General features: G+C 59.7%; 1 protein-coding gene across 28 annotated transcripts in view; it reads left to right on the forward strand.

Moving 5' to 3' along the window:
* NRXN2 (neurexin 2) overlaps positions 1 to 27,566 on the forward strand; it is a 115,962-nt gene extending 88,396 nt beyond the window's left edge. For 13 of the 28 annotated variants that reach the window (XM_066359160.1, XM_066359170.1, XM_066359213.1 and 10 more), the window contains 5 exons: positions 2,545 to 2,716; positions 7,369 to 7,458; positions 10,875 to 11,200; positions 13,901 to 13,979; positions 26,090 to 27,566. In XM_066359160.1, coding sequence (XP_066215257.1) covers positions 2,545 to 2,716; positions 7,369 to 7,458; positions 10,875 to 11,200; positions 13,901 to 13,979; positions 26,090 to 26,979 — 1,557 coding nt within the window. In that variant the 3' untranslated portion in view covers positions 26,980 to 27,566. Of the gene's footprint in view, positions 1 to 2,544; positions 2,717 to 7,368; positions 7,459 to 10,874; positions 11,201 to 13,900; positions 13,980 to 16,496; positions 16,980 to 26,089 lie in introns of those variants that run through there. The other 15 variants (XM_066359301.1, XM_066359308.1, XM_066359317.1 and 12 more) reach the window with 4 other exon arrangements.
* The last annotated feature ends 338 nt before the right edge of the window (positions 27,567 to 27,904 follow it).

Genomic DNA, 27,904 nt, shown 5'->3' on the forward strand with positions numbered 1-27,904 from the left:
GGTGGGGGGCCTAGGGAGGGCAGGGGCCCTGGAAGAACTGTGGCAGCCACGAGAGGCCAGTTCTCAAGGGAGAGTCGGGACCAGATGGGCTGCGGGCCCCTGGGAACAGCCCCCGAGCTCCCTCCCCACTGGTGACACATCAGCTCCCACCACAGCGACATTAGCAGCTCTCAGAGAGCGGGGAGGCGGCAGCAAAATAAGAGAAAAGCAATTTGACGTTTCTAATAAAGCGTCGCTCCACTTTGCCAAATTAATTTTGACTCCCATAATTATTTGCTGTAGGAGCGGCCGCGTGCTCCCCACCGCCGCCTAATGAGGTAATTGGGGAATTAGGAATTAATGACTTTAACAGAAGTGACAACTGACTTCACGTTGGGAGCAGCTCTGGGGAGCTGCCTCTTCCCCAGAGTGCAGGGCTCTGAGCTCAACTGCCTCCTCGGAAACCCAGGTGCCTGGCCTTCCAGCTGCCCCGCTGGCCCACTGCCCGCCCGGCGCCCGGCACCCGGGCTGCATGTGCTCCTTGACCTGACCGCCTGCACCGCCCAGCTGAGCCTCGTGGGGAGACGCCCTCGGAGGCGTCCAAAGGGCTGACGCTCTGCTGGGTGGTGCTGTTACTAACAATAGTACTGGGGGGCCCCCCCTCACATGTGTGGGAGCAGATGATCACTCTTCTCCTTGTCAGTTATGGGTGGTGGATTGGGGGGGCTTGCTAGTACTCTGTTAGGCAAGGCCAGCCTCAGTTTCCCTGCTTTACTGCATCTGGGAAGGAGAGATGCTGCATGCATGTATGACTGGGTGTGTGCACATGTGCGTGCATGTGTGTGCGCATGCGTGGCTTTCCCAGGTTCTAGGAGGAGAAGTGGATCCACAAGTGGGGAAGGACTAGGGTGTAGATTTCCAAGTGAGCCACAGCTGCACACCCTGCCTCCCAGCCCGCCAGACCCCAATCTCTGCCCGTTCTGTGAGCCTCCCTATTCCTACCCCCAGTGCCACCATGCCTCTTGGTTCCATTGGATGCAAGAGGTGGCAGCTGAGTGGTGCCTCGTACCCGGGTGGGGCGGGAGCAGCCTTTCGGGAGGACCCCAGGAGTGCGGTGCATTCTGTGATGAGCTGGGTTTTAGTGACTGTGTGATCCGGGGGCCTGAGAGAGCCTGTGCCCATGTCTGTCCTGTGTGGGAGGAGTGTGGGAACACGGGGGCCTCAGTCAGGGGTGCTGCAGGGAAGTGCAGGGCATGAGTGGGGTAGGGGCTCAGGGTGAGGACTAGTGGGCCTTCCTCTGGCTTCTTTACATATCTTTGTTTGTAAAGAGGTAGAACGGCCTCTCGGGCCACTCCCCATGCCAGCCCTTGGAGTTAGTGTCTCCCCAGACCAGCTGGCAGCTGGAGAAAGCCCTGGCTTTGGAGCCAGACCACCTGGGGCTGCTTTCCTATGGGCTCGGAGATTTTGAGATGTTACTTAATTTCCCTGAGCCTCAGTTTCCTCCTCAATAAAATGGGGGTACTATAAGCTTCTTCAGAGGGTTGCCCGTAGGGGTGAAGAGAGCGTGTGCGTACAGTACCGACAGAGAGCCTACCACATTTTAGGGGGTTTGGTGAAGCAAGCTGTCCCCCCTACTCAGGCACCATCGGCAGAACCTCCCTGGTCTCGATCCTGGGTGGCCACTGCAGGGTCCCCGTGCAGGGTCTCTCTGGAGCCCGGGGCCTGGATCCCAGAGGTTGCTCAGATTGACTCTTCACTCCCTTTCTCTAGGCCTTAGTCCCTGTCTGTCCTCTGCCTGCCTCCCACCCCCAGCTCCCAGCCCCATCCTCTACCCAACACCCCCTTTCCTTAGTTAAGTCTGATGTGATCTGTCTCCCTGATCTCTCCATACCCGTCACTGCCCCAAACACACAGTTCAGACTCCTTACCCTTGCCCCCATGACTGCAGAGGGACTTCCCCCACACTCAACCCTGACCTCCATGGGGCCAGATGGGCTGCCAGGAGAAGCATGCTCGTGCCCTGGTGTGGGAGCCCCTGGGGACCTGCTCAGTGCTGATCCTGCAGGGAGAGGAGGCTTGAGGCTGGGATGGAGGGGCGGAGGAGGTCAGACGTTCCCCAGGCACTGGGCGGGCCTCTGCGGACTTCTCTGTAGGTGGTGCCTTAGGGTGACCCCACCCTCTGTGCTCCCACTGGTCCCCGGCGTGGCCCTGGTCATCCTGTCTGAGGCCTGGGTTCAGGGGCCCTTGGACAGAGTAGGTGTCCGGTGAACATTTGTGAATATTCTGAGTAAAGCAAAGGGCAAGAGGCAGCTGTGGGTAGTGGAGGTGCTGAGTCCAGGCCGGCACCCACAGTGCCTGCCTGGCCTGTGTATGGGAGAGGGGCAGGCCTGCCCACCTCTTTGAGCAGGTGAGAGTGTCCAGTGAAGACACGACTGGGAGAGGTGTGTTGTCAGGCTGTGAAGTGCCCTGGAGCTAGGCCAGCGGTGGTCACAGGTGGAGTTCTAGAAGGAGAGAACAGTTGGTCCCTTCCAGTCGCTGACCTCTTATCTCCTTTTCTGTCCTCAGGACCAGGGCACTGTGGGGGTGATCTTCAATGTGGGCACAGACGACATTACCATTGACGAGCCCAACGCCATTGTGAGCGATGGCAAATACCACGTGGTGCGCTTCACTAGAAGTGGTGGCAACGCCACCCTGCAGGTGGACAGCTGGCCAGTCAACGAGCGGTATCCGGCAGGTAGGTGGCCTGGGCGCATGGAGGAGGTGTGGTGGGAGGGGCGGAGCAGGCTGGGCGGCCTTTGATAGGGGCGCTGCCTACATCGGGGGCGGGGCTACGTGGTGAGGCTCCATGAAGGTGTGGCATGGGAGTGGGACAGGACAGGCGTGGCTAAAGTAAACCAGTGGGTTTTGTAGGACTGGGCAAGACTGTGATCCTTGGAGTATGACAGCTGGGACAGATGGCGGAGCTGAGTGGGAAGGCTGCAAGGCCAGGGTCCAATGTGGGGATGAGGGAGAGGAGGAAGGGAGGAAGGGTAGAGAAAGGGAAGACCCAGCTGAGGAAAGGATGAGTTCAGAATTGAGGGACAGGTGGAAACGGGGCCGCAGATGCAGAAACCAAGGAGAGAAGATCCAGAATAACCTGAAACACACCTGGCAAGTAGGCAGAGCTGTTCCCACGGACGGGGCCGAGGAGCGCACCCAAGCCTTGACAGAGAGCAAGTCGAAGATCCATAGTAGGAGACTAGATAAAGGGAGAGAGGTAACCATGGAGACCTGAAGATAAGGAACCCCAACGTGTCTCAGGGGGTAAGGCAGAGAGAAACCAGTGAAAAAAGTGAAAAATATGGTCATGTGCATTCAACAAACATTTATTGACAACCTACTAGGTATTATCAGGTTCTGTGCCAGGCAGGCCCTGGGGACACAGGTGATGGGGACACAGCCGCTGCTTGCAGGTGGCAGCGAGCACAGGGACGCAAACAGACCCAGTTCAACAGGGTAACAGCCATGGTCCCGAGGACAAACCAAGGTGTGAGGAGCTCAGGGGAGGGACAGGGATGAGGACGTGAAAGAAATGAGGAAGCAGAGACTCTGCAAGATACTGAGGGAGGCAGAGAAAGAGTCTCCACGTGAGAGGGAACCGGGGGAGGAGCGATGGAGAGATAGGGAGAGTCCCTGAGCCGGCAGCTAGGACAGAGGCAGCTCCCGGACTGAGGCAGAGAGATAGATGGGACGCTGTCACGCCGTCCCAGCCAGTGAGGAAAGCGCGGACAGAGCCTCGGGAGGAGAGGAAGAGGGAGATAAAGAGGGAGGGGAAATCGAGCCACTGCAGGGGAGAAGCACTGCACAGAAACACAGCGATGTGGAGATACGGGCTAAGTGGCGCTGCAGTCACGCACACGGTGCTGCCTGAGAAGCGGACAGTGCCTGCCTCTCTCGGGCAGGGATGAGAGTCCAGGTGGAGGCAAGAAGCTGACCAAGAAGGGCATGGGCAGAGGACAGTGGGAGGTGCAGGTGTGCAGACCCCCGGGGGCCCGCTCGTGCCGGGAGAAAGATGCCAGTGTAGTCTCACGACCGACAATCATGCGAGCTTGAACCCAAACATTTTCGGGCAGGCCCTGGACATGTAGAGCTGCATGGCCGAGTAATAAACACAGAGGCTGGAGGACACATAGGCCAACCCCGGACACCAGGGTGACTGCAGATGTTCATAGGGTCAGACAGACACGAGAGAAATAGCCTTGCAGAGTGATGCCAGGCTACACGAAGGGCCTGACGTGCGTGAGGTCACGCAGACACACAAGCAGTCCTAGGCTGAGTTCCACACGTGCACAGACACTGACAGGCCTGCGTGGGCGTGATTGCCCTGTGGGCGTGAGACAGCTCTCTCATGCACATGTACATCAGAGCAATCTTTGTAGCAGCGAAGACATCAGCTCGTGCCAGGCAGAGCTGGACTGTGGGAGGCACCCTCACCACATGAAGTCACAGCTCGGGTCCAGAGCTTCTCCCCAGAGGGCCCAGCAGGCCAGAGGCCAGGTTGCAGGAGTCACCCTGCCTTCCTCTGCTTGGGGACCCCTGGCTGGGGGTGGGGAAGGCTGCTGGGTGCCCCTTCACCTGCAGAGCACGGTACCCTGAGGGCCTGGTGGCTGCCTGTGTGCGCTGTGAGCAGAGCCTCTACGCAAGCGCAAGCGGCGTGCTGCCCGAGCAACAGCAGCAGGCCAGGCCGCAGTGCACGCGCGCCGAGAGGCTGCCGGAGCAACAGCCGTAGGCCAGGCCGCAGTGCACGCGCGCCGAGAGGCTGCCGGAGCAACAGCCGTAGGCCAGGCCGCAGTGCGCACGCGCCGAGAGGCTGCCGGAGCAACAGCCGTAGGCCAGGCCGCAGGGCACACGCGCGGAGAGGCTGGCGCGGAGAGGCTGCCCGAGCAACAGCGGTAGGCCAGGCCGCAGTGCGCACGCGCCGAGAGGCTGCCGGAGCAACAGCCGTAGGCCAGGCCGCAGGGCACACACGCGGAGAGGCTGGCACGGAGAGGCTGCCCGAGCAACAGCGGCAGGCCAGGCCGCAGTGCGCACGCGCCGAGAGGCTGCCCGAGCAACAGCGGCAGGCCAGGCCGCAGTGCACACGCGCCGAGAGGCTGCCCGAGCAACAGCATTAGGCCAGGCCGCAGGGCACATGCGCCGAGAGGCTGCCCGAGCAACAGCAGCAGGCCAGGCCGCAGTGCATGCGCCGAGAGCCTGGGCACCCAGACGCCAGTGAGGGAGCCTGTAATCCCAGCCTCCTACTGGGAAGTCATCTAACCTCTCCGAATCTCAGTTTCCACCTCTGAAAGTGGATATAATACCTACCTCATAGCGATACTGTGAGAATTCCCGACGTAAGCCGAGGAAAGTGCCAGATCAGCTTTGTTAGAACCGTGTGTCAGTGAGGCAGGTGTATGTTCTTCCTTTTCTCTCAGACACACACACGGACAAACACCTAGACACACAGACACCCAGTATGCCACACAAGGGGGCCCCTGAATACCTCCTGGCCTTCGGCCCTCTGCCCGTGCACTTCCCTCCCTGTGTGACGCCCTCTGGCCACCACACCTCTCCTTTAGTGTCTCCTCCGGCTCCGTGCACCCCTGCCCACAGGGGGGATACCCTTGTGCCCTCCAACAGAACACAGAACACGGCTAGTCATTGCCAGCCACCCCCTCCCCCCCACTCCGCTGGGGCTTCTGTTGGGCAAAGGCTGGGCCTTCACCTTTCCATCTCTAATACCAGGGATAGAGCAGGCACTGAAGAAACGTTTCTTGAGTGACTAAATGAATGAATGATCCATTTTCGACTTGAACACGAGTGACCTTAATATGTAGGGAAGGCAGTGTCTCCTTGGCTTATAACACCGAGGGAGGCACCACCATGCACCCATGGGCACATGGTGTGCTCGTTCAAGGAGATGCACCCAGGCAGGCTCAGGCCCAGGTGTTGCTGGGCAGACGAGCGCAGCTGTGCAATGGGAGATGAGAGGAAAAGCCCCGCCACCCCCCCAGAGTGCATGCTATTGAACAACGTGTAAGTGGTTTCAATGGGAAGACTGGCCAGATTCCCAAAGGAAATCATTTCCACGTCCACGGCTGCTGACTGGGGTCACCCACAGCTCATGACGAGGGAGTAGCACACAGACCTCCCAGGCACGCAGACAAACCTGTCCACAGACCCACAGAACATGCACAGAACATGCACACATCCCCCATCCCTGTCCCCAGGGCCTGCAGCATGGGGAGTGGGGACAGGGACGGGTATCCTGATGCCCAGCTGAAGGCTGAGGGGGCGGGGCTTAGGCCGAAGGAGGAAGGCTTGTGAGTGAGGGCGGTCAGGAGCTGGGCTGGGTGCCCAGGGCAGAAGGGAGAGAGTCCCTGAGCATAGGCCTCTGAGGGTCTTAGAGTGGAGCTGAGAGGGGGAGGAGAGAGGGCGCCAACAGGCAGAGGAGGACTGGGCGCCTGCCTGTAGGGAGGGAACGCTGGCCTGGGGAAGAAGGTGGAAGAGGAGGCGAGATGGCACCGAGAAACTGGGAGAAGTGAGGGGGACGGGGCTGCTGGGATGGTCCAGCCACCACGCCAGGCACCACGCTGGGGTCACCAGGGAAGTCACCCGTAGTGGGGCTGGTAGACAGAGAGCGGTGACCAGGGTGAGACCGGAAGTGCCTGCAGTGAGCAGTGGTGGGCTTGGGGCCGTTGGGGTGGGGCCGGGGCTATGGTGGAAGCTGGGGGTGGGACGGCTGTGGGGGGAGGGGGGAGGGGGAAAGCTGGGGGGTGAGCACCGAAGGTCAAGGGAGCTGAGACCGGCTTGGAGAAGTGAATTTGAATTCTCACTGTTCAATGAGTGTGTCGGGCCTCCCCCCTAAATGCCGCATAAACCCCTGCTTAACCTGCCCCTCCCACTTCTAAACCGCCCTCTAAACGCAGTAACCAGCGGGGCCGCTGAGGCCTCCCCCCCCTGAACATAAACCCGCTAAATGCCCCTCCCACTGCTGCCCCACTCTGGGATTGGGAAGGAACAGGGCGACAGCTTGAGCTCAGAGACACCTGGTTCACCGCTGACCTTTGACCTTCCAGCTGCCTTTTCTTTCCTCCCCTTTCCTTTTCTTCTTTGTCCCTCTCTTTTCCTTCGGGTCACTCCTGCCCTCAGGGTGGGGCTGGCTCTGGACAGGAGCCTAGGGAGCCCAGGGGAGGGGACGGGAGGACAAGGGACCCAGCGTTTTTTCTCCCGCCTTGGGTGGACTGTCCCCCCTTTCTGTTGGATGTTGCTGCTTCCCTGAGTCTCCTGAGAAATGCGTAATTACTTTTCTAACTCCTTTGGACTTCGCCGCCTGAGAAACCTACTGTCTTTCTAAACTTTTCCAAGGAAACTTTGATAACGAGCGCCTGGCGATTGCTAGACAGAGAATCCCCTACCGGCTTGGTCGAGTAGTAGATGAGTGGCTGCTCGACAAAGGTAATTAACCAGAATTAATTAATTAATTAATTAACTTTAAAAACACTATCTTAAAGGTGCAGAGCTCTCTCTTTCCCCATCCATGCCTTCCCCAGCACCCGCCCCCGCCTCCCCCCCCTCCCCCAGTGAAGGGACGATTGTCCCGCCATGATGCCCCCTTTCTCTCTGTAGTCAAGGATCTGGGTCTTTTAGAGCGCTGTTGTTGGCCAAGGGTGGGGGTGTTTCCTACAAGAGTTCTCCTCCCTTTTTAAGCCTAGGTTGGGAGTAGGGTCGTCTAGTCAACCCCAGTAAGGCAGGCTGGAATGCAGGCCGGGAGGGAGGTGGTCAGCTCAGAGGTGTCGGAAAGGCCAGTTGAGGGCTACAGCGCCTGAGAAGCAGGAAGGCTTGGGGAAGCAGGAAACGCTGACCCTAGCATCCGAGGACAGTTAGGAAGACTTCACCCGGGGCATCTGAGAAGAAAAGGATAGACTAGGGGCCTCAGACCCACCTGGAAAGGCCCCTCCCCCAAAAAAGTGGCCATGGGCCCCTCTCTGGAGGCCCCCTAGAAGTAGTGGGATTGGGAAGAGAGGAGGGAAGAGGGGCAGAGGGAGCCGTCCCCTGGGGTCTCCGTGCGGGCTGAGCTGACGAGGGAGACAGCGGGCCGTGAAGGGGCTGCGTGTGGTCAAGCACTGCAGGGTGTGAGGGAGAAGGCGGTTTGTCACCAAGGGAAGTTGGGGCCAAGGGCAAAGCCATCCCATTCCCTGTGGAGAGGGGGCGAGCTCTGTACCTCTAAGGCTAAACTCTAGGGGGGGAGTATAACTGTTAAACCTCCATCTAACCAGCTGATAACTGTGCTTTTAAATGTCCACTGGGGCCTCCCCCAACTAAAAACCCCAAAGGTCACCTCCAGCCCCCACACAGTCAAGCGGGGACTAAACATGCTGATAACCAGATGTGATAAATCTGTAACAGGACAAAAAGTTAAAGGGACTGTAACCGACATCGCTAAAACCTACAGCCCCCAGCCACACTGGGCTGCTCTCTCCAGCGGGGCGAACTTTAACCCTTTGAGGAGTTCACGCAGGTGGGGTCGCAGGGGCCAGATTTGCTAACCTGTGTAGCTTCCTCTTCGTTACCCACCTCCCTCTCCAGGAACTAGAGAGGCCAAGGAGCAGCTTGGGCTGAGGCTGGGACAACTTGTGACCCCAGTGGGAAGGGAGAGCAGGACAAGCCCCGGGCCGCGGAGGGGCAGGACTTGTGGGCCAGATTGGGGAAGAGCTGGGCTGGTGATTGGAACCACAGCTGTCCGTCACTAGCTGCGTGGCCACGCCTTCTCTTTAGGCTTCTGTTTCCTCTCCTAGGAAGGGAAGGATTGGGCTCAGTATTCTAGTATTTCCCCAGCTGTGGAAAGAGGAACTCACCTCTTGAGTGGCTTTAGTCAGGAGGGTCCAGAGGCCCTTTCCGGTACCTCGGTTCCCTTCTGGGGAGGACAGGGACCATGCTCGCCTCTCGGGCCCCCAGCCCCCGCACAGGGTGCTGTGAGGGTGAGATGCAGTGAGGAGCAGAACATATTGGAGCACAAGACGTGGCATCCTTGGAGGGACTGCTTTCCTGTCGGCACCTGGCGCATAGGAGGTGCTCAATAAATATTTATTGAATGAATCAACTTTCCAGTTCCGAAATATGTCCTGTGAAGCATAGGTCCCACGGGTGCTTCACAATCAAGAGGCTTGTGAAGTGAGCTGGGGAAAGGCCGTGTCCCGTCTCCTCCTCTTGGGGACACCCAGGGACATTGGTTCTATAAAGGCTCTGAGAAGTCCCATGAGAAAAAACACTTGTGTGTGATTGTGAAATGTTTGCTTCCCAAGCCCCTTTGACTCTTATGCACCACCTATTCTTAATTTTTCTCATCATTCTTAGGCCTGGGAATAAACCCTGGACGCGGTGGCCCTCAAAGGGCCTCTCTGGGTCCGGTGTCCCAGCTGCCACTCACTGGTGCTCAGCCTCTCTGGGCTCTGGCCCCCACCTTTGTAAGATGCAGCTGTTGCTCCAGGGCCAGTGAGGTGCTGGGCAGGGGGAGGGCCTGAGCGGAAGGGTGGAGCAGCAGACACACCTGTGGCCAGAGGCCAGGCAGAAGGGGTGGGTGTCCCAGGGAACTTGTGTTTCCAGAGAGTATGGGTTTCACAAGTTGGACTGTCCTCAGCCCAGGTTTTAGGGGCAGGGCTTACAGGCACCTAACTCTAAACCAGATCTTTAACGAGGCACTAACCAGAGGCTAACAAGGGCTAAGCCAGGTCTTAAACCCCCTAAAGCCAACACCTGAAGGTCCGGAGGAGCAGGGGGCAACGTAGTGGTTCCTCCGCCCCCTTCCCTCCCCAAATAAGCAATACCAAAACCAAAGTTAAATCTAAACTTAAACATAATAAATATCTTTTCTAAAAACCAAACCAAAGCAACAAACTCAGAGGGTTAAACCGACCCCCGGATCCATTAAAACCAAACAGAACAGCAAAAGCCCGTCTTGGCGGGAATTCGGAGGGGTACCTGCTGAGTGAGGGGTGAGATTGGAGCTGGAGCGCTTTTCTTTCTGGCTGTCAGCGAGCAAAGCAAGGTCCCTTTAACATTTTCCATCTCTGTGCTTGCACAGGCTGGCAGGGAGGGAGGCCTCAGCTCTCCGGGCCTGACCCAGGGCGGTGGCGGGGCCTGGGGGGGGGGGGGAGAGGGCGGTGGCGGGGCCTGGGGGGGGGAGAGGGCGGGCGGGGCCTGGGGGGGAGAGAGGGCGGCCTGGCCAGTCTGCCGGCCCAGCGGCCGCTGGGAGGGCTGGAAGGGCCTTGTGGCTTCTCCCACCCTCACGCCGTGCTCCGCCCACTCACGGTCCCGCCCACCCCCTGGTCTCGCCTCCCTCCCTGCCCTGACGCCCACTGACACGGCCTGGCAGTTGCCTTGTCTGTCTCTGCCTCTTCGTGTGCTCTATCTGCTGCTTCTGAGGGCGCCATGGCTTGGGGCTGGGCACGGGGTGTGGGGCGCTTGGGGGGCAGTGGGACAAGATGGGGATCAAATTGAGGGAAGGGAGAGAAGGGGTGTGTGATGGCCCTGAAGAGGAGAGCAGAGGGCGATGGGAAGGTCAGAGGCATGAGCATGGTGGGAGAGGGGGGAGCTGGCTCCCTTTCCAGCCCATGTGTGCCCTGGGGACCCTCCCCCCCGGGGTCTCTGCTTGGCTGGGCTGGGGGCTCTGGCTGACGAGGACTTTCCCTCTGGTGTCTGTCCCTTCCTTGTGTCTCCCTCCCCCCTCCCTCACTCACTGGTTTCCACCTTGATTCCTCTTCCCTCCCCTGGCTCTTCTCCATTCTCCCCATCCTTTTCTGGCCTCCCCCCACTGCCTGTCTCCCCTCTGTCTGTCCCCCTTGCCCATTCCTCTCCCCCCACCCCACCCCCAGGCCGCCAGCTGACCATCTTCAACAGCCAGGCTGCCATCAAGATCGGGGGCCGGGATCAGGGCCGTCCCTTCCAGGGCCAGGTGTCCGGCCTCTACTACAATGGGCTCAAGGTGCTGGCGCTGGCCGCCGAGAGCGACCCCAATGTGCGGACCGAGGGCCACCTGCGCCTGGTGGGGGAGGGACCGTCCGTGCTGCTCAGCGCGGAGACCACGGCCACCACCCTGCTGGCTGACATGGCCACCACCATCATGGAGACCACCACCACCATGGCCACGACGACCACACGCCGGGGCCGCTCCCCCACGCTGAGGGACAGCACCACCCAGGTGAGGGCCCCTCGGCCTGGCAGACCGGTGGCGGGGCTTCGGGTGGGGTCAGGACTGATGTCTGCCTAGCACCTGCGGCGTCCAGGGGAGGGTCCCTCGGCCTGGCAGACCGGTGGCGGGGCTTCGGGTGGGGTCAGGACTGATGTCTGCCTAGCACCTGCGGCGTCCAGGGGAGGGTCCCTCGGCCTGGCAGACCGGTGGCGGGGCTTTGGGTGGGGTCAGGACTGATGTCTGCCTGGCACCTGCGGCGTCCAGGGGAGGGTCCCTCGGCCTGGCAGACCGGTGGCGGGGCTTTGGGTGGGGTCAGGACTGATGTCTGCCTAGCACCTGCGGCGTCCAGGGGAGGGCCCCTCGGCCTGGCAGACAGGTGGCGGGGCCTCAGGTGGGGTCAGGACTGATGTCTGCCTAGCACCTGTGGCGTCCAGGGGAGGGCCCCTCGGCCTGGCAGACAGGTGGCGGGGCTTCGGGTGGGGTCAGGACTGATGTCTGCTTAGCACCTGTGGCGTCCAGGGGAGGGTCCGGGGGGTCTGGCTGGATCCTGGAGGCTGCTGCCCTTGTCCTTGGGGTGATGGTTCGGGTGAAGCAGGCGAGGCCTCCTCTCGGGAAGTGTCCTTTGCCCTGGTAACCCCACGTGTGGAGGTGGCCACTGTTTCTAGGGGACTCTTCCTAGAGCTGAGGGGCAGTTTGGTAGCCCGGCTAGACCGGGGAAGACTACTTACTCCCCGTAAGAGGAGGTCTCTCCTGGGGGTGAAGGTGGAGCGACCCCATCTACTACCCGTCTTGTAAGAAGGCCATGCCCAGGGCTGTGTGGCAGCACGTGGGCAGGGCGCAGAGGTGCAGCCCTGGAGGGGCGAGAGGTTACCTGGCAGTGGCAGCTCCTCTCTAGAGGCTGGCGGAGGCCTGGAGCGGCCTCTTCCTGATCGTTGGAGCCCCTGCAGCGGGACCTTGCTCTCACAAGTCCTGTGACCTTGAGCAGGCGCCGCTGTGCAGCGAGCCTCCCTGTCCTCAGTGGGTGTCGGTGCAGACAGTCCCCTGGTGCTCTGCCCTCCCCACGCCCGCCCCTCCCGCTCAGGGGCTCTCCCTGGGTCAGGTGAAGCCCAGGTAACTTGAATTTGTCTTGTCTTGTACCCGGAGGAGCACCAGAAGGGGCCATACCTGGAGAAATGGAGAAAGAGAACCCCCTGGGGTGGGGCAGGCCTGGCTCTCCTGATGGCCGAAGCCATCGAGCGTGTGTGACTTACGGAGGCAGCCTGGGGCCCAGCCCAGTTTTCTGGTTGTTACCACCAAACGTTGTTGGCCTAGGAGTGCTCATACCTGGCACACTGGATCTTGTTTAGTGTCCCTGCCCCCTCTCCCCAAGCTTCTCTGTGCCCCATTGCTATGGCTGTTGGGCCTCTGGGCCTAAAGGCACCTCTGTCCCCCCAGGTTGAGGGAGGAGCCGGGGGCCACGTGGGAATGTGGCTGCCTTCACCACCAGCCAGCCCGCCCTTAGCCTCTGTGGGTGCTCGGGCTCACCCGGCTCCAGGGCCCTGGCCTCTGTGGTCTGCGCTGCGGGGAGCCTGGACCCGGCTGAAAGGCCCGTCCAGGCAGGGCGGCAGCCCTGAGCCTCCTCCCCTTTGCTTTCGCTGCCAAGAAAACTGAGAGGACTCAATGCCAGGCCTTGCCCCAAGGAGTGGTGAGCCCTGGGCCTAGCTCCATGCACAGCGGGGCACCCAACACGGCCAGTGCCTTCCTAACACAGGCCGGAAGAGCCATCCAGGTTCAGTGAGAGGGTGATGGGCAGACTGGCAGGTTGAAGAGGGGTGGGACCCCTCAGGGCTCATGGCTGTGCTGGAGAAGCCCCCACAGGGGAGGCTGGAGGAGGGGACGAAGATGCAGAGTACAGATGGGTTCTCCAGGCCCCGCCTAGCCCTTGGGTGAGAGTGGCAGTGTGAAGATCAGGGGGCGGGGAAGAGGCGAGAGGTCACCCTCTCACCCCCTCCCCACCCCAGACTTCTCCCATCTTTGACCTTCAGCCAGGCCCTCCCCGACCCCGGCCGTCTGTCAGGCCGCCTTCCTGCCTGGACTCTGGGCTTCCCTCCTTTTGGGTCTCTTCCCTAACACCCCCTGAGGGTCCCCCTCCTTACACTCACTCATCTTGGGGATTCTCTGTCTTTGTAATCAGGAGGAGAAAAAATGCTGACAGAGTCAACTCCCGTTGTCATGACAACTCTAGCCCTAATTATTGTGTGCAGCCTGGCTCCCCGGCTTCAGGAAGGGGGTTGGGAGGGAGACGAGGGTGTTGGGGCTGTAAGGCTGGAGCCGAGAAACCCCTCAGGTCCTGCTCCCCTCTGCCCAGGCTGTCTTCAGAGGCCCCTGGGCCTGTCTCCCTCATGTCCCTGGGTCCCCTTGCTCTAGCCCCAAGGCCCCATGTCTGGCGTCTGGTCTCCCCAGATGTCGGGACATGCCGCTGTCTCGCTGACCCCCAGGAGCCATGGGGAGCGGCTGCAGGGCGGGTGCCATTCAGTCTTCCTTTGCAACACAGGAAATGAAGGGCCACGTTACCCACCAGGGAGGAGAGAGCTAGGGCATGGACGAGGGTGTGTCTCCGCCCAGAGCCCTGTCCCCTGTGCCATGCCACACCTGAAGAGATGGCTGTGGGGGTCTCCTGACCCACCCTGGACCCCTCTTCTCTCCCCACCCCTCCTCTCACCCTCCCAGAACACAGATGACCTCCTGGTGGCCTCGGCTGAGTGTCCGAGCGATGATGAGGACCTGGAGGAGTGTGAGCCCAGTACTGGTGAGTACCTTTCCCCCCTCCCCTGCCCCGGGGCCCACTGCGACGCTGATGGGAGGGGGCGACTGTCCCTGCCACCTGGCCCAAGCCCAAGGGCCTGATGCCAGGCCTTAGCTCTCCCTGGTAGCTCTTCTCCCTTCCTGCTGTGCCCAACCCCTCAGGCCCTCAAGTGCCCTCTGGCGAGGCACTTTCTGGTCTCCTGGTGCCCCAGCCCTCAGAAGTAGTGAGGTCCTTATCTTGGGGTCCTGGGGTTGATAGCCAAGGAATGCGGGGAAGGAAAGAGGGAGACTTTTCCCTAGAAAGTTGAGTAACTACAGCTCCCATGAGTTCCGGGGGTGGGGGTGGGGGTGGGGGATGCAGGTTTAGGAACTACAACTCCCACCAGCTCTTGGGGTCAGAACTGCAACTCCCATCAGTCCCTGAGCCTGATGTTCTAGAGTCTAGGTCACTAGTAGAGGTCTCTGCTGGATCCCAAAGCCTCCTTGTCCCCAGTCTCTAGGAGGTGGCTGGCCATTCTGCCAGGGCTGCAAGCCAAGCAGGGCAGTACTGCACAGCTGCTCTGTGCCCAGCAGTGAGCTGGATGGACGGTACCCCTTGGCCAGACATGTACTCCCCCGGGGAGATTGGGACCTGAGGTCTGGTCTAGTAAGAGAGCCGCTATAGGGGGAGAGCAGGGCGGGAGGGAAGGCTTCCTGGGGGTGGCGTTCTGGTCTCTGCTTGCTCCTTCCAGCTGCAGAGAGAGACCAGATGGGCAAGGCAGGGGCGAGCCTTGAGTGCCGACTGGGAACTGGGGGGTGTGGAGTGGCACGGGGTGGGTGGGGGTGGGGGTGCAGGGCTGCTCATCTGAGCAGGTAGGCGGGTGGCTGAGAGGAGCTGAGGTCCTTGTGCTTGAGGCTGGCAGTGAGCATGGAGGGAGCACCGGATCGCCTGTCCGGGGAACCTGGGCTGGCAGTGAGCGTGGAGGGAGCACCGGATCGCCTGTCCGGGGAACCTGGGCTGGCAGTGAGCGTGGAGGGAGCACCGGATCGCCTGTCCGGGGAACCTGGGCTGGCAGTGAGCGTGGAGGGAGCACCGGATTGCCTGTCCGGGGAACCTGGGCTGGCAGTGAGCGTGGAGGGAGCACCGGATCGCCTGTCCGGGGAACCTGGGCCTTGGTGGCAGCCTGGATGAGAGCGTGGGAGCATACACACCCCTTGCCTAGGCTTCTAGAGACTTCTCCTGATGACCTTGCAGTGGGAGGCGCCTGGGCTGTGGCGACCAGAGGCTGGAGGTTGGGGCAGACCCATGCAGTAGCAGGGCGGTGATGTGGGCAGCTGAGGTGGGCAGGGTGACTTGGGTACCTACTGACTCTGGCCTGGGGGGTCTGCCAGCCCCAGGGGGAGGCTGAAGCTGAGGCTGTGCTCCAGCCGTGGGAGGGATGTGGGTGGAGCCCTGAGGCAGAGGCTCTGTATCCAGAGACCAAGGGAGGGGGTGTCTTGGGTGCAGGTCTCCAGACCCCGAGGCTGAAGATGCTCCCCTGCGTCCCCCCAGTACCACGGCTGAGGGGTGTCTTTCTGGTGGTCCTGGGCCCTGAGACACTTGGGGGAGCCTCAGGCTGCTGGGCTAGAAAGAGCGGCTCACCTGCAGCCCAGGGCCGGTGCCTTCTGGGACACGCGCCTCCGCTGTGGGGAGGCCCCACTTCCGGGGCTGCTCCCTCCATCCCACCCTCACACTCCACAGTTACTTTGGGCTTCTGGAAGTTTCCACACAGCAGTCCTCGACTGCTCCACCCCCTCTGACTAGTCACTCACCGAGGCTTTCTGTAGGTGCAAGGGCCACTAGCCCAGGCCGGCCAGAGCGGCTGTGATGGAGGGCCTCCGAGAGCCTGGGGCTGGGGCTCTGGGGACAACGGGCCCTGTTGCTCGTGAAGAAAGGGCGTGTGGCTCCACCACACGTGTGTGCACGTATGTGCTCCTGTTCACACATACTGGAACGGCAACTCCTGGGCTGGGAGGAGGCATTTCTGCTCTCCCTGGACCCCGCAGAGAGGAGTGTCGGGCCAGATGGCCACCATGCAGAGAAGGCTCACGGGGTCACGCCAGTGCCACGTTCTGCCCACCGAGGTTCTAACTTCCCAGCTCCAGCCCGAGTCTTGGTAGGGACCGGGGTGTGATGCTGAGTGTGCGCAGGGGGGTGGGGGCTGAGCTGGGAGAAGGGAGTGAGGAGGGGGAAGTAGACCGCACAGGCGGCCGGGCAGCTCCTCCTGGGGAAGGGGCTGAGGAGGGGGTGGGCGGGTGCAGGGTGGACGAGGAATAGAAGCTGCGGGTCAGGGAGAGGTTGGGGGCTAGCCTGGTGCCCAGCTTTAAAAATAGGAGGGGAGAGAAGCCTGCCCTGTGGTGGCACAGTGGCTAAAGTGTCGGCCTGGAACGCTGAGGTCACTGGTTCAAAACCCTGGGCTTTCCTGGTCAGGGCACATATGGGAAGCAACTACTAGGCATTGATGCTTTCCACTCCTCCCCTCCCATCTAAAAATCAATTTAGAAAATTAAAAAAAAAACCCCAGGAGTGGAGAGAAGGCAGAATGCACACTTGGGCCCCAGAGGAGACCAAGGGAAGCCACGGCTCTCCTCCAACGCATGTCACCTGTGCGCTCCTCGTTCCCGCCGTCTGAAATGCTTCCAGGTGGATTCTTCTCGTTTTGTGGAAGGCCAGGCGAGGGCCAAGCGATCTGGGCTGCCCAGGCTGATCCAGACTGTGCCACCCCCACCTGGAGCCCTTCCTATGCCCCCAGCACAGGGAGGCTTTTTCTCTGGCGGAGGACCAGGCCTCCCAGGGCCCAAAGGTCAGCAGGGGAGGCGGAGGCAGCCTGGCTAGAGGCGGCGGCTGCCCAGGGGCTAAGCCCGGGGTGTTTGCCTTCCTCCCGGGATCCTCCTCGCTGGGTCCAGGTGAGAAGCCCCAGGGTCATCGCTGCTCACCTTTCCGACATTTCCCATGACCTGGGCCCCACTCCCCACCCCCAGCTTAGTGAGGTCATCCTTTAATGTGGTTATTTTACCTGAGGTTGGCAACCTAGTAAAAAGAGGGTGTTGATTGATGGACACAGCATTTTTTTTTTTTTTGTATTTTTCTGAAGTGAGAAGCGGGGAGGCAGATGGACAGACTCCCGCATGTGCCTGACCGGGATCCAGCCGGCATGCCCACTAGGGGGTGATGCTCTGCCCATCTGGGGCATTGCTGTGTTGCAATGGGAACCATTATGGCGGAGGCTATGAAGCCAGCCTCAGCACCTGGGCCAACTTTGCTCCAATGGAGCCTTGGCTGCAGGAGGGGAAGAGAGAGACAGAGAGGGAGGAGAGGGGAAAGGGTGGAGAAGCAGATGGGCACTTCTCCTGTGTGCCCTGGCTGGGAATCGAACCTGGGACTTCCATACACCCGGCCAGTGCTCTACCGCTGAGCCAACTGGCCAGGGCCTGGACACAGCATTTAAGTTCTTTTGCGTGGGAGTGCCTTTAGGGCTCCATGCACTGCATGGTTAGTAATGGCCCCCCCATCGCCGTCTCAGCCAGCCTGACCCACACGCAGTGCTGTGGGCCTGGCCCTGCAGGGACCTGAGCTGGCGCCTGCTGAGACACATGGGAAGTGCACACCGGCACAGACCCACAGTGGCACACATTTGTATGCACACATGTCTGACCAGAGATGTGCACGCATACACCCATGGACACACTTACCCACCAGCAAGCTTACATGTGCCCACTTCCATAGGCACATACATGTTCAAACCTAGAAGCATATGTCCGTTTGTTCCTGGACCGACAAAGGCTCACACCTGCTTAGATCTTAGGAAACACGTGTACTCAGAGCCCCAGAAGTTCATACACAGAACGGCTGTTGAGACTCACAGCAGCACAAATCCATAGGCACGTGCAGTCTCACAGAGGGACACGTGTACTCAGAGCCACAGTTTATACATGTGTGCTTAAAGTCCCAAATCGCCCGCACAGAGGTGTGGGCTCACAGGTACCCACCTGCTCAGACCCAGGTTCACGCACAGGTGCTCAGCCACACAGAGGTTAACATGCAGTGTACCTTCAGTGCAACAAGGCACTGTGTGTGCTCAGAGCTGCACATGCACGTCAGACCCGCTGCGGCGTGCCCCAGATGTTCAGAGTGGCACGCGTACACTCGGACCTATGGAAGCACTCGCATGTTGCAGGCGTGTGCATGCACGTTCTGGCCTGAGCATGGACACGTGCTCAGAGTCATTGAGGCACATGCATGTACATGCCCTCAGACTCACAGAATTCCACATCCACGCTCGACTCAGACACACACGTGTGCTCAACCTTAGGATCCTCCACTCACGCTCAGACTTACAGCTGCTCACAGATGTTTTAGAATTACAGGTGCGTGTTCAGAACAGTTACATACACGGTGTGCTCAGACACAGCAAGGCACAGGTGCACACGTGCACAAATGTGCAGGAACTCAGGGAAGTGCCCGCCTGTGTCCAGGCTCACAGCAGTGTACGCGTCACTCCTCTGCCCAAGTGTACCCTTGTGCTCAGACCTGCATATGCGCACATTCACCAAGACGCACACACACTTCCTCAAAGGGGGTCCTCGGGTGCATCCCCACAGAGGCGAGCCTGTGCACACACGGAATGCTGCTCTGTGCTGAGACCCAGGGTACACGTGTGTGTGTTCTCAGCTAGGCTCCGTGCCTGGACCCAGGGCTCCACACACAGGCACCCTTTTCTTCTGACTTACAGACCCGTACCCCTCCCCACTGGCCCATGAGAGGACCTCAGACGCCCACCTGAGCTCAGACCTACATACAGAAGCCCATTCCTACATGTATGTTCGTGTGCTCAGACCCCTCAAGTCATGTGCGCACATCTCCATTGGCCACATAGCTACAGCTGCTTTGCATTTAAGCACACACCAGAGGTACCCATGCGGCTGCGTGTGGAAGGGAATACACATTCTCAGACGTCAGGCTACACACCATGTCCAGACCCAGTGACCTGCACGATTGTATCCACACAAGGGGAGCACACAGAGCTGCTCAGACCTGCACAGATTCACATAAGCCCACATGTGCTTCGAGCCCCAGGAGTCCCAGGCACTGTCCACATGTCCGTGCCCCTCCTGAGGCATTGCCCTCCCATGCACACACAGCCGAGACCCTCAGAGGTGCACACGGGCTCAATTCTGTAGACACGGACACATCTGCTCAGATTCCAGAGTGTCTTAAGGTGACACTAGTATTGTAAGAGATGGACCAGGACATCTGTAGTTTAACACAGATTTATTTCCCCCTCTCGTAAAGTCACAAACAAGTGCTCCTGAAGGGTGGGCAGCCCTTCCCCAGGTGCTGACTTGGGGTCCCACTTCCTTCCATCCTGAAGCTGCACCATCTTTATGGGGTGGCCCCCTCAGTTGCAGTGGGAGGGGTCAAGCAGGAGGGCCACAAAGGGGAGGGTTTCATGAGCCAGGTCCAGGAGGGAGGTGCACACCGCTCCTGCTGACTCTTCCCGTTGGAGCTCAGTCCCATGGCCACAGCCTACCTTCCAGGGGAGCAGGGAGGGAGGGCCTTGCTGTGCCCCCAGGAGGAGGCAGCAATGGGTCTGGTGACCAACTAGTGATATACGTGCTGTAGTCTGGTTTCCAGGTCATCAGTGATCCATTCCAGCCTTCCTCCCACCCACAGAGCACACCCACCCCTCCCCAGGAGACACCCAAAGCCCCACCTAGTTAGGACTGTGATCTCAAAGATGAGGATGTCTGGGAGATGGCTGCCCACTCCACTGGGTATAGACCTGCCTCCTGGGAACCCACGTGTGGTCTGGATACCCGTGAACTCGGAGGATAATTGATCCCACTGTTCACACAGCCCCAACACACACCCAGAATACGGTGGTGGGCCAGAGATAACCACCACAAAAACCCTCCCATTCAGAAAAAGAAGGACGGAAGACAGCAGCCCTTAGTTCCTGACGTGGAGGAAAGCGGCCAGCGCAGAGAGCGCAGTGCGCCAGGCGAGGCGAGGCTCTGTCCTGCAGTGGGAAGCTTCGTCCTCCCGCCCTGCCTCTGCCGCCTGGGACGAGCGCCCTCTCTGGGGCTCTGGGGCTGCCGCTGCAAGCTTCTTCCTGGTCTCTGGTCTCCATGGCCCTCTCTGAAGGGGGTGTTGGGAAAGTGTCCCCTCTGGGCACCCTGCAGAGTTAACCGCTGCTTCCTGCTCATGCGTAGTTGGGGGCCTGCAGGTTGTCTCAGGGCTCAAGCAGTCAGCGACCACACTGAGTTCTTTCCTAGACATGATTCTCCAGACAGCGTTCCTGGTGCCTCTGCCCCCAGGCCTGTCTCTTAACTCAGCGGTGACGATCTTGAAGGCATCTGAAACAGTTGGCAGGATGGCGGCTGCTCCCTTAATCTGACCCTGTGGCAGGGCTGAGCCCCTTGTCCAGGTGGACGTTTCACTGGGCCGGTGCCCCTCAAAGCCATTGTCCATCGTGTGTCTTACTTACAGTGTGGGGTTTGGAAGCAGTGGCTCTCCTGACACTTGCAGGCCCCACCTTTCTGGGCTCCCTCTCTTCCCTTCGTCTCTGCAGCCACACCAATTCCTGCCTAACTCGGTCTCTTTCTTGTAATCCGCCACAAGAAGCAGAAGGTACCAGCCAGCACTGCCATCCTGGCTTCCTGGCCCTTCCCCTTAGCGCTGCAGCCTCCGCACGGCTGGCCCTGCGGTCACCCCGAGCTGCGGGCGGCGCATCACGTCCTGCCGCGCGCTGTGTGGTTCTTCATCTGTCCAGCTGCCGGGCCACCCCCTTGGCTGGTTACACGAGTGCCACAGGGGTGACCCCCGTTTCCCGGGCAGTGTCTGTATTGGGGTGACATTTGTTCCTGGAACAGAACAACCTCAGTGGGTGTTTCTCACTCAGGTGCAGCCCAACCCAGGCGCTCCTGATCAGCGGCTGCTCAGCCTCCAGGGCTGCTTTGAGAATCCAGACTCCTTCCATTTGGTGGCTCCTCCATTTTCAACACCAGATGGAATGGGTCTTGGGAAAGAGGCGTCCCCAGAAGCAGACCCACGGTGGCATGCTCCCATGTTCTTGGGCATATCTGTGCATCCACACCTGCATACGTGAGCTCAGAGCCAGAGGTTCATTTACAGGCACACATCTGCTCAGACTTGCTGACACACACGTGCTCAGCTCTGAGGTTCATGTACGCACATGCTAAGAGACGTATGCCCGGGTGCGCAGCAGCGGGCTCTCCGAGGGGTGCGTTCCTGCACGTGCACACAAGGACCTCTGTCTCTGACCTTGACTCTGCCCTGGTGTTTGCCCTTGTGTGTTGGTGTTTCTAAGTGGGGAGGGGCACCATCCTCAGGCCATGGCACAGAGTCACACAGGTGGTTCTTTGCCGGAAAAGGTAAGGGCTGAAATCTAGCCAGTGCCCTGCTTGCCAAGCCATGTGTCCTGGCCCTGGAGGGTGAGGCTGTGTCACCAGAAAGACAATACCTTTTTCCAAATGGGCACAAAGATGCCGTTTGCCAAGTTGTGCACCTGCAGGGCTGTGGGCATGTCAAGGAGCTGCCTTTTTTTCTAATTGGTATGAAATGCCCTATGGGTTAGTGTCCTTACCTTCATGGCCTGGGCAGGACACCTAGTGGTGGAGGCCTTAGCCAGCTGATGGCTTACTTTCTGACACTCAGTTTCAGCTCTGGACACCCCTTTGGGCGTAGGAACATCTTGTTTGGGTGGGACCGGGATTCAGGGGTAGGTTCCAGTCAGGAATCTTCTATCCCCAAAGGCAGGAGGGGCTCGGCCTGCGGGGCCAGCAGCCCCCAGAGGCAGGGCGCTGCGGAAGGAGGAGTGCTCAGGAGTGGCTGGTGGTCTCCTTGGCCAGGATGGAATTCTCTCTAGTGAGTGAGACTGACACGCACCGAAATTCAGTTTCAGAGCAGCAGGTGGCTGGCATCTGACATAAGTACACCTGTATTTTCCAAATGCTGCCGCTGCCTGAAGTAGAGGAGGAGACGGGGCTGCCTACAGTCCTTCTCAGACTCCCAGGAGCACCCCATCCTAATGTGCACCCTTGGTGTGGAGCTGGACTCGGTCCCAGCTACCAGCACCTTTGTGAGTCTGCACCCCTAAATGCCCAGCAGGAGGGGGGCCTAGGGAAGCCCCATTGACCTTTCACAGTGAGGCATCTCTGGGACCCTGCAGGCCCTGCTAGTTCCTGGCCAGGGCAAGCTTGTCTGATGCTTCCTGGACGAGTGTATGACCCCAGGAAAACCCAGTACCCCCCATTGTATGTGACTTGACTGCCAAAAAGCCTACGTCAGCTTGAGGGGATACTGGGAAGGAAGGCAGCGGGGGCTTTTGAAAACACGTTACTTGTGGCGATGTCGTGGTGAGGGTGTGAGTGCTGGGAGGAAGCGGTGTGGGGGTTGGAGTCTGGCGTGCAGGACCACCAGAAGGAGGTACTCAGGGACGGTTGTTGCTGTGTAGGGGACATGGGTGAAGGCAGGACACCCTCAGGAGATGCCTTCAAAACCTTGAGCGCAGAGAAAGGCCCAGGGAAAACCCCCAGAAGAGCAGGGACAGGGCTATCCACGGATGGAGACCAAGAAGCAGATGAAGGGAAGGGGAAAGAAATCCCATGTGACCAGGCTTGGGAGGGCTCTAGATGTGGGGAAGACTGCACAGGGGAACCTGGGAGTCTGCGTGTCCCAAGGACCCAAACAACCAGCAAGCTGGAGCAAACGGTGTGGGGGCTCAGGTCGGGCAGGATTTGTCTGTGGTCCGAGGCCTGAAGCCTCCACATACCACAGTCTAGCCATGGGGCGAGGAAGAGGGTAGTAAGCCGAGGTCTGTGCCCCAATCAGCCCCTCTGGGGCATGATGTGGCCCCAGCAAGGGCCTCCTGGGCTTGGAATTCTGCTGGGACCGTAACTGGTTGAGAGCCACGAGCCTGCCTAGGACAGCCTTGGTCCTGAAGTTCCCAGGAGCAACTGGTGGCCCGGTTTAAGACTGAGGGTGGAGACGGTGTGGGTGAGAGCTGGCCCACAGAGCCAGGCTTCCGCCAGGCTGGCCTCAGTGCCCGCTGGGGTGGGTTGGGGAGGAAGGGTGTTCAGAAAGTAGCTGCTCCGGCCGTGAGAAGGGCCTTCAGCCCTTGCTAGCCTGGCCTGGCTCAGAGGAGATGCCTGATGAATACACCTTCCCTTCCCCGATCAAAACACAAGGAACCCCCGCTCTGTGACAGGTTTGGCTTTGGGTGCTAAGGACATAGACAGATGGGCCTTAGGCCTTTTCTGGCAGTGAGTTCACACCTGAAGTCTTCCTGGAAGAGATGTTTGGCTAGATTCGAAGGATGAGTGAGATGAACAGAAGGCAAAAGTCAGGAAGGGGCAGGTGGTGTGGACCAGCAGGGAGGACCCCAGATGCAGTTAGGGTCCATCCAGGGAGGGGACCCTGCCATAACGGGGGGCAGCGTGCCATCGCTTGAAGGGCTGGCCAGCTTCCTGAGAACTGAGAGCTGATTTTGCCCCTTACCCAGGGACCAGGTGCTGGGCCATCCTCTGGGTCTGAGCTCAGGTGGGGATGGGAGGACAAATTGTGATCATCCATTGGTTGAGATCCGTGGGATCCAGGTCTTTGCTCTCACCTGGGGCCAGGAGCCCAATACTCTAATTTTATAGATGAGATCATTTCATAGGTGGAGACTCAGAAAGTGAAAGAAACTTGCCCACAGTCACAAAGGAATTAAAGACAGAACAGATCTGTGGCCTCCTAGGTTAAGCCAAGAGTTAAACCGCCGAGCAGGTAACTACAAGCGTGGGGAAGAGGAGTCAGGCCTTCCCAGTCTCCTTGTGAGACTCAGCCCTTTTCTGGCCTCTGACTGCCACAGAAGGGACTGGGTAGTCCATTGATTCACCTAGCCTGACACCAGTACCTGGTGACCTTGGAGACTCAGCATTCTCCAGGCCCACCCCAGGCCTCAGCATTCTCCATAAAAAGCCAGGTTGGATGGTCCGTCCCAGCTCCATAAAACATACTCGTCTCTTGGTTCGGTTTTTCAGTGTGGTTGAGCCCCTGGAGGGCCAGGTGCCCTGGGCCCTCCCTATCCGGGTAAAGGTGAGCTCCAGCCCAGTGGGATCCCGGAGCTTGGTGAGGAAGACAGCCTGAGGTGCTCAGCAAGGCTGCGAGTTCAGTGGCAAGACCTTGGCTGCGGTTGGCCCGGGTGGCCAGGGACGGCTCTGCCAGATGGCCGGGCCTGTGGTCTGAAGGACCAGCAGAGGTGTTGGAACAGCACCAGAGCAGCTGGCCCGGCTGCAGTGCGGCAGGCTGGACCCGGTGGTGGAGGCTGAGGATGCTTCCTGCTGAGGGGTAGAGAGCTGTGATCTGTGAGGACCACACCTTGCAGAGACCAGAGAGGAACATTCAGGTGGGGGCAGGGCTTTGGGCTCTGCTGGAAAGAGCTCGAGAGAAAACTTCCAACCCTCATCAGCCTCCTAGACCTGGGTTCCAGCTTCCCAACACAGCAGGTTGCGGTACTTTGTGTATGGGGGGGGGGGAGGGGGGGCAGTGGGCTGATGGGAGTTGCAGTTTGCTGACCCAGGGGCTGATGGGAACTGTGATCCACACCCCTCAAAAGCTGATGGGAGTTGTAGTTCTCACCCTTTGGGCCTGATGAGAATTAGTTTCTGCCCAGGGGTCCCCATTCATCAGACCTAGGGTGGGAGGAGAACTGACCCCCTAAAAGTCCTTCCTACTGATTCCCTCGGGCCCTATATTAGCAAATACTTCCTTCCCAAATAGCTGTGTATGTATTTTTTTCTTTTTTTTTTTTGCTTTCTTCTTCTTTCTGTTGTTTTATTATTGTTTTAACAATAATAAGAGGGCCAGAGGCAGTCAAGCCCTGGCCAGGTCCTGGTGGCTCATGGGGGTTCTGGGGAGGGGGAGGGGGGGAGTCAGTGGGGGTCAGAGGTGAAGGTGGAGGGTAAAGAAAGAGAAAGTTGGGGAGCTAGTTATGGCTCAGGAATGTGTTCCTGCCCCCACCCCTGCCCTCCCTCACTCCCTGCTCCTCCCCACCTTCCCGCCTTTATGTGACTTGTCACCGCCCTTCCCAAAGGCCTGTGGCACAAGACTCTCCTTCAATGTGTCCGTCTCCTCCTTGCCCACTCTTCCTCATGGACCTTGTCACCTCCCACCTTCAATTTCTCCTCTCTTTATGGCCCACCTGCAGCTAGCCTCCAAAGCTCCCTCCCGTGCCTGTCCCCTCCCAAGTCCTCTCACCCATGTAGCAATTCCTTCATAGCTGCCGCCCAGGTCCTTCCCACCGCCCTCCCTTCCCCACAAGCGCCACACTCCATGCCGAGTGGCGGTAACCGCTCCTGCACACCAGCTTGCCCTGCAGATCGTAGCGTCGTTAGTTTGATGAGGGGGAGAGGGCACATGTGAGGGAGGAGAGAGAGTATCCAGGAGGAAGCAGGATGTCCAGGGAGAGAAGAGTGAGGGAGGGAGATACCGAACAGGTAGACAGGAAACGTGGTGCAGAAAAGTTGTTTTTTCTTATTTTTTTTCCGGGAGAACCCGCTTACACAGCTCTGTTTGTAATTTTTTTCTTCATGCTAAAATCACACGGCCTATTTGTTGATGTAAGTTGCCTGAATTCCGTGGTATGCTATCTTCTTTTTTAAAAACCAAAGAAAAAAAAAAAGCAAAAAAAGAAATATCTAGAAAAAAAAACCCTAAAAGATATTGTTGTTAGGTTTGTTTAAATGCTGCTCTTGTATCTGTTTTTAAAACCTTAAACCAGTAGAGTTTTTTTCCGTTTCTTTTCAATTTCCTTTCCTTTCTGTTCCTTTTGGTTTCTTAAGACAATCAAAAAGACCAAAACCCAGAGAGCCACAGAGCCCGTGCGTGGGGTGCCCAGGGCATCCAGCCGCTGCCCGCTTAAAGCGCAGTGCTGCGGCCGGCTGGCGGGCGGGCGCAGCCCGTGTAGTCTCCGCCAAAGCCAATTGGAACCGATTTGGGTGTGTGAGGCTGTTGTTTCTCTCTCTGTGGCGGCCGCCTGCGCCCTGGCCCTCGCTGACGCCCTCTCTTTTCTCTTCTCTCTCTTGTTCTAGGAGGAGAGTTAATATTGCCCATTATCACGGAGGACTCCTTAGACCCCCCTCCCGTGGCCACCCGGTCCCCCTTCGTGCCCCCACCCCCCACTTTCTACCCCTTCCTCACGGGCGTGGGCGCCACTCAAGACACCCTGCCCCCGCCCTCCGCGCGCCGCCCGCCTGCCGCCGGGGGCCCGTGCCAGGCTGAGCAGGATGACAGCGACTGTGAGGAGCCCATCGAGGCCTCGGGCTTTGCCTCTGGGGAGGTCTTTGACTCCAGCCTTCCCCCCACGGACGACGAGGACTTTTACACCACCTTCCCCCTGGTCACGGACCGCACCACCCTCCTCTCACCCCGCAAACCCGCTCCCCGGCCCAACCTCAGGACAGATGGGGCCACGGGCGCCCCTGGGGTGCTGCTAGCCCCCTCTGCTCCAGCCCCCAACCTGCCAGCGGGCAAAATGAACCACCGAGACCCGCTACAGCCCCTGCTGGAGAACCCACCCCTGGGGCCCGGGGCCCCCACGTCCTTCGAGCCGCGGAGGCCCCCTCCTCTGCGCCCTGGTGTGACCTCCGCCCCTGGCTTCCCCCATCTGCCCACAGCCAACCCCACGGGGCCTGGAGAGCGGGGCCCGCCGGGTGCCGTGGAGGTGATCCGGGAGTCCAGCAGCACCACGGGCATGGTGGTGGGCATCGTGGCGGCCGCGGCGCTCTGCATTCTCATCCTCCTCTATGCCATGTACAAGTATCGCAACCGCGACGAGGGCTCCTACCAGGTGGACCAGAGCCGGAACTACATCAGTAACTCGGCCCAGAGCAATGGGGCGGTGGTCAAGGAGAAGGCCCCGGCGGCCCCCAAGACGCCCAGCAAGGCCAAGAAGAACAAAGACAAGGAGTATTACGTCTGAGCCCCCCGGCACCGCGCCCCACTGCCAGCTGCCCCTCCCGGGAGGGCCCGAGAGGAGGGTGCGGCCCCCTCCCTGCCGGGGCCCTGGGGACCCACTCCCTGGCTGCCTCAGACTTCTCTCACGAAGAGGAAACGCAAAAAAAACAACAACAAACAAACAAACAAGAAAGAAGAGAAGAGAAGGAAACCCCGTGCTCGTCCCTTTCCTCCTGCCGCCCGGGGCGGCCGTCAGTCCTGGGGCTGGCTGTCCCTATCAGCCCTGCGTTCCCGGCAGGGCGCGTGCTCACAGCCCTGGGTTGATTTATTTTTTTAAGGGGTGTAGTTTTATTTTGATGGGGTTGGGCGGGAAGGAAGGCCGGGGGTTTTGTAAAGTGTCCACTACTTGTCCTGTTAATTTTCCGCAACTTTTCTTTTTCCTCCCTCTACCTCTCCTGCCTTCCTTCTCTTCCAAGCCCGCCAGTCCCCACCCAGGCTTGCAGTGTCTCTGTCCCCGTGCTCCTCCCCACTTCTTTTTTGTGTCTGGTTTCTCCCTTCCTTTCCTCCCTTCGGGTTTCCAGAGTCGGCGGGAGAAGAGGGGAGGGTGGGCGAGCAACCCAATGAAGGGGGGCAGGGGGGAGGGCTGGGCGGGGCAGTGGGTAGCCCCGGAGCGCCCTGACTCTGCGACTCTGCCCTCGGGGGAAGGCACCTTCCTGGTGCCACCCAGGGAAGGGGCTCTGGCCTGGGAAGGCCTGTTCTGTGGTGTGCCGCCGGGCGATGTGCATTGCTGGGGAAGCTGCTGGAGGAGCAGGGATGGGGGGGCGGGGGGGGAGGGGAAAGGCAAATGCAGATATATATTAAAGACAAATAATCTAGATACACGAGCAGCAGCCTGGGGCACCCGCTGGGCTCCAGCAGCAGGGAAAAGAGCGAGCGAGGCGTTGCCCTCG

This window comes from Saccopteryx leptura, chromosome 1, assembly GCF_036850995.1.
Source record: "Saccopteryx leptura isolate mSacLep1 chromosome 1, mSacLep1_pri_phased_curated, whole genome shotgun sequence".
Classification (NCBI taxonomy): Eukaryota; Metazoa; Chordata; class Mammalia; order Chiroptera; family Emballonuridae; genus Saccopteryx; species Saccopteryx leptura.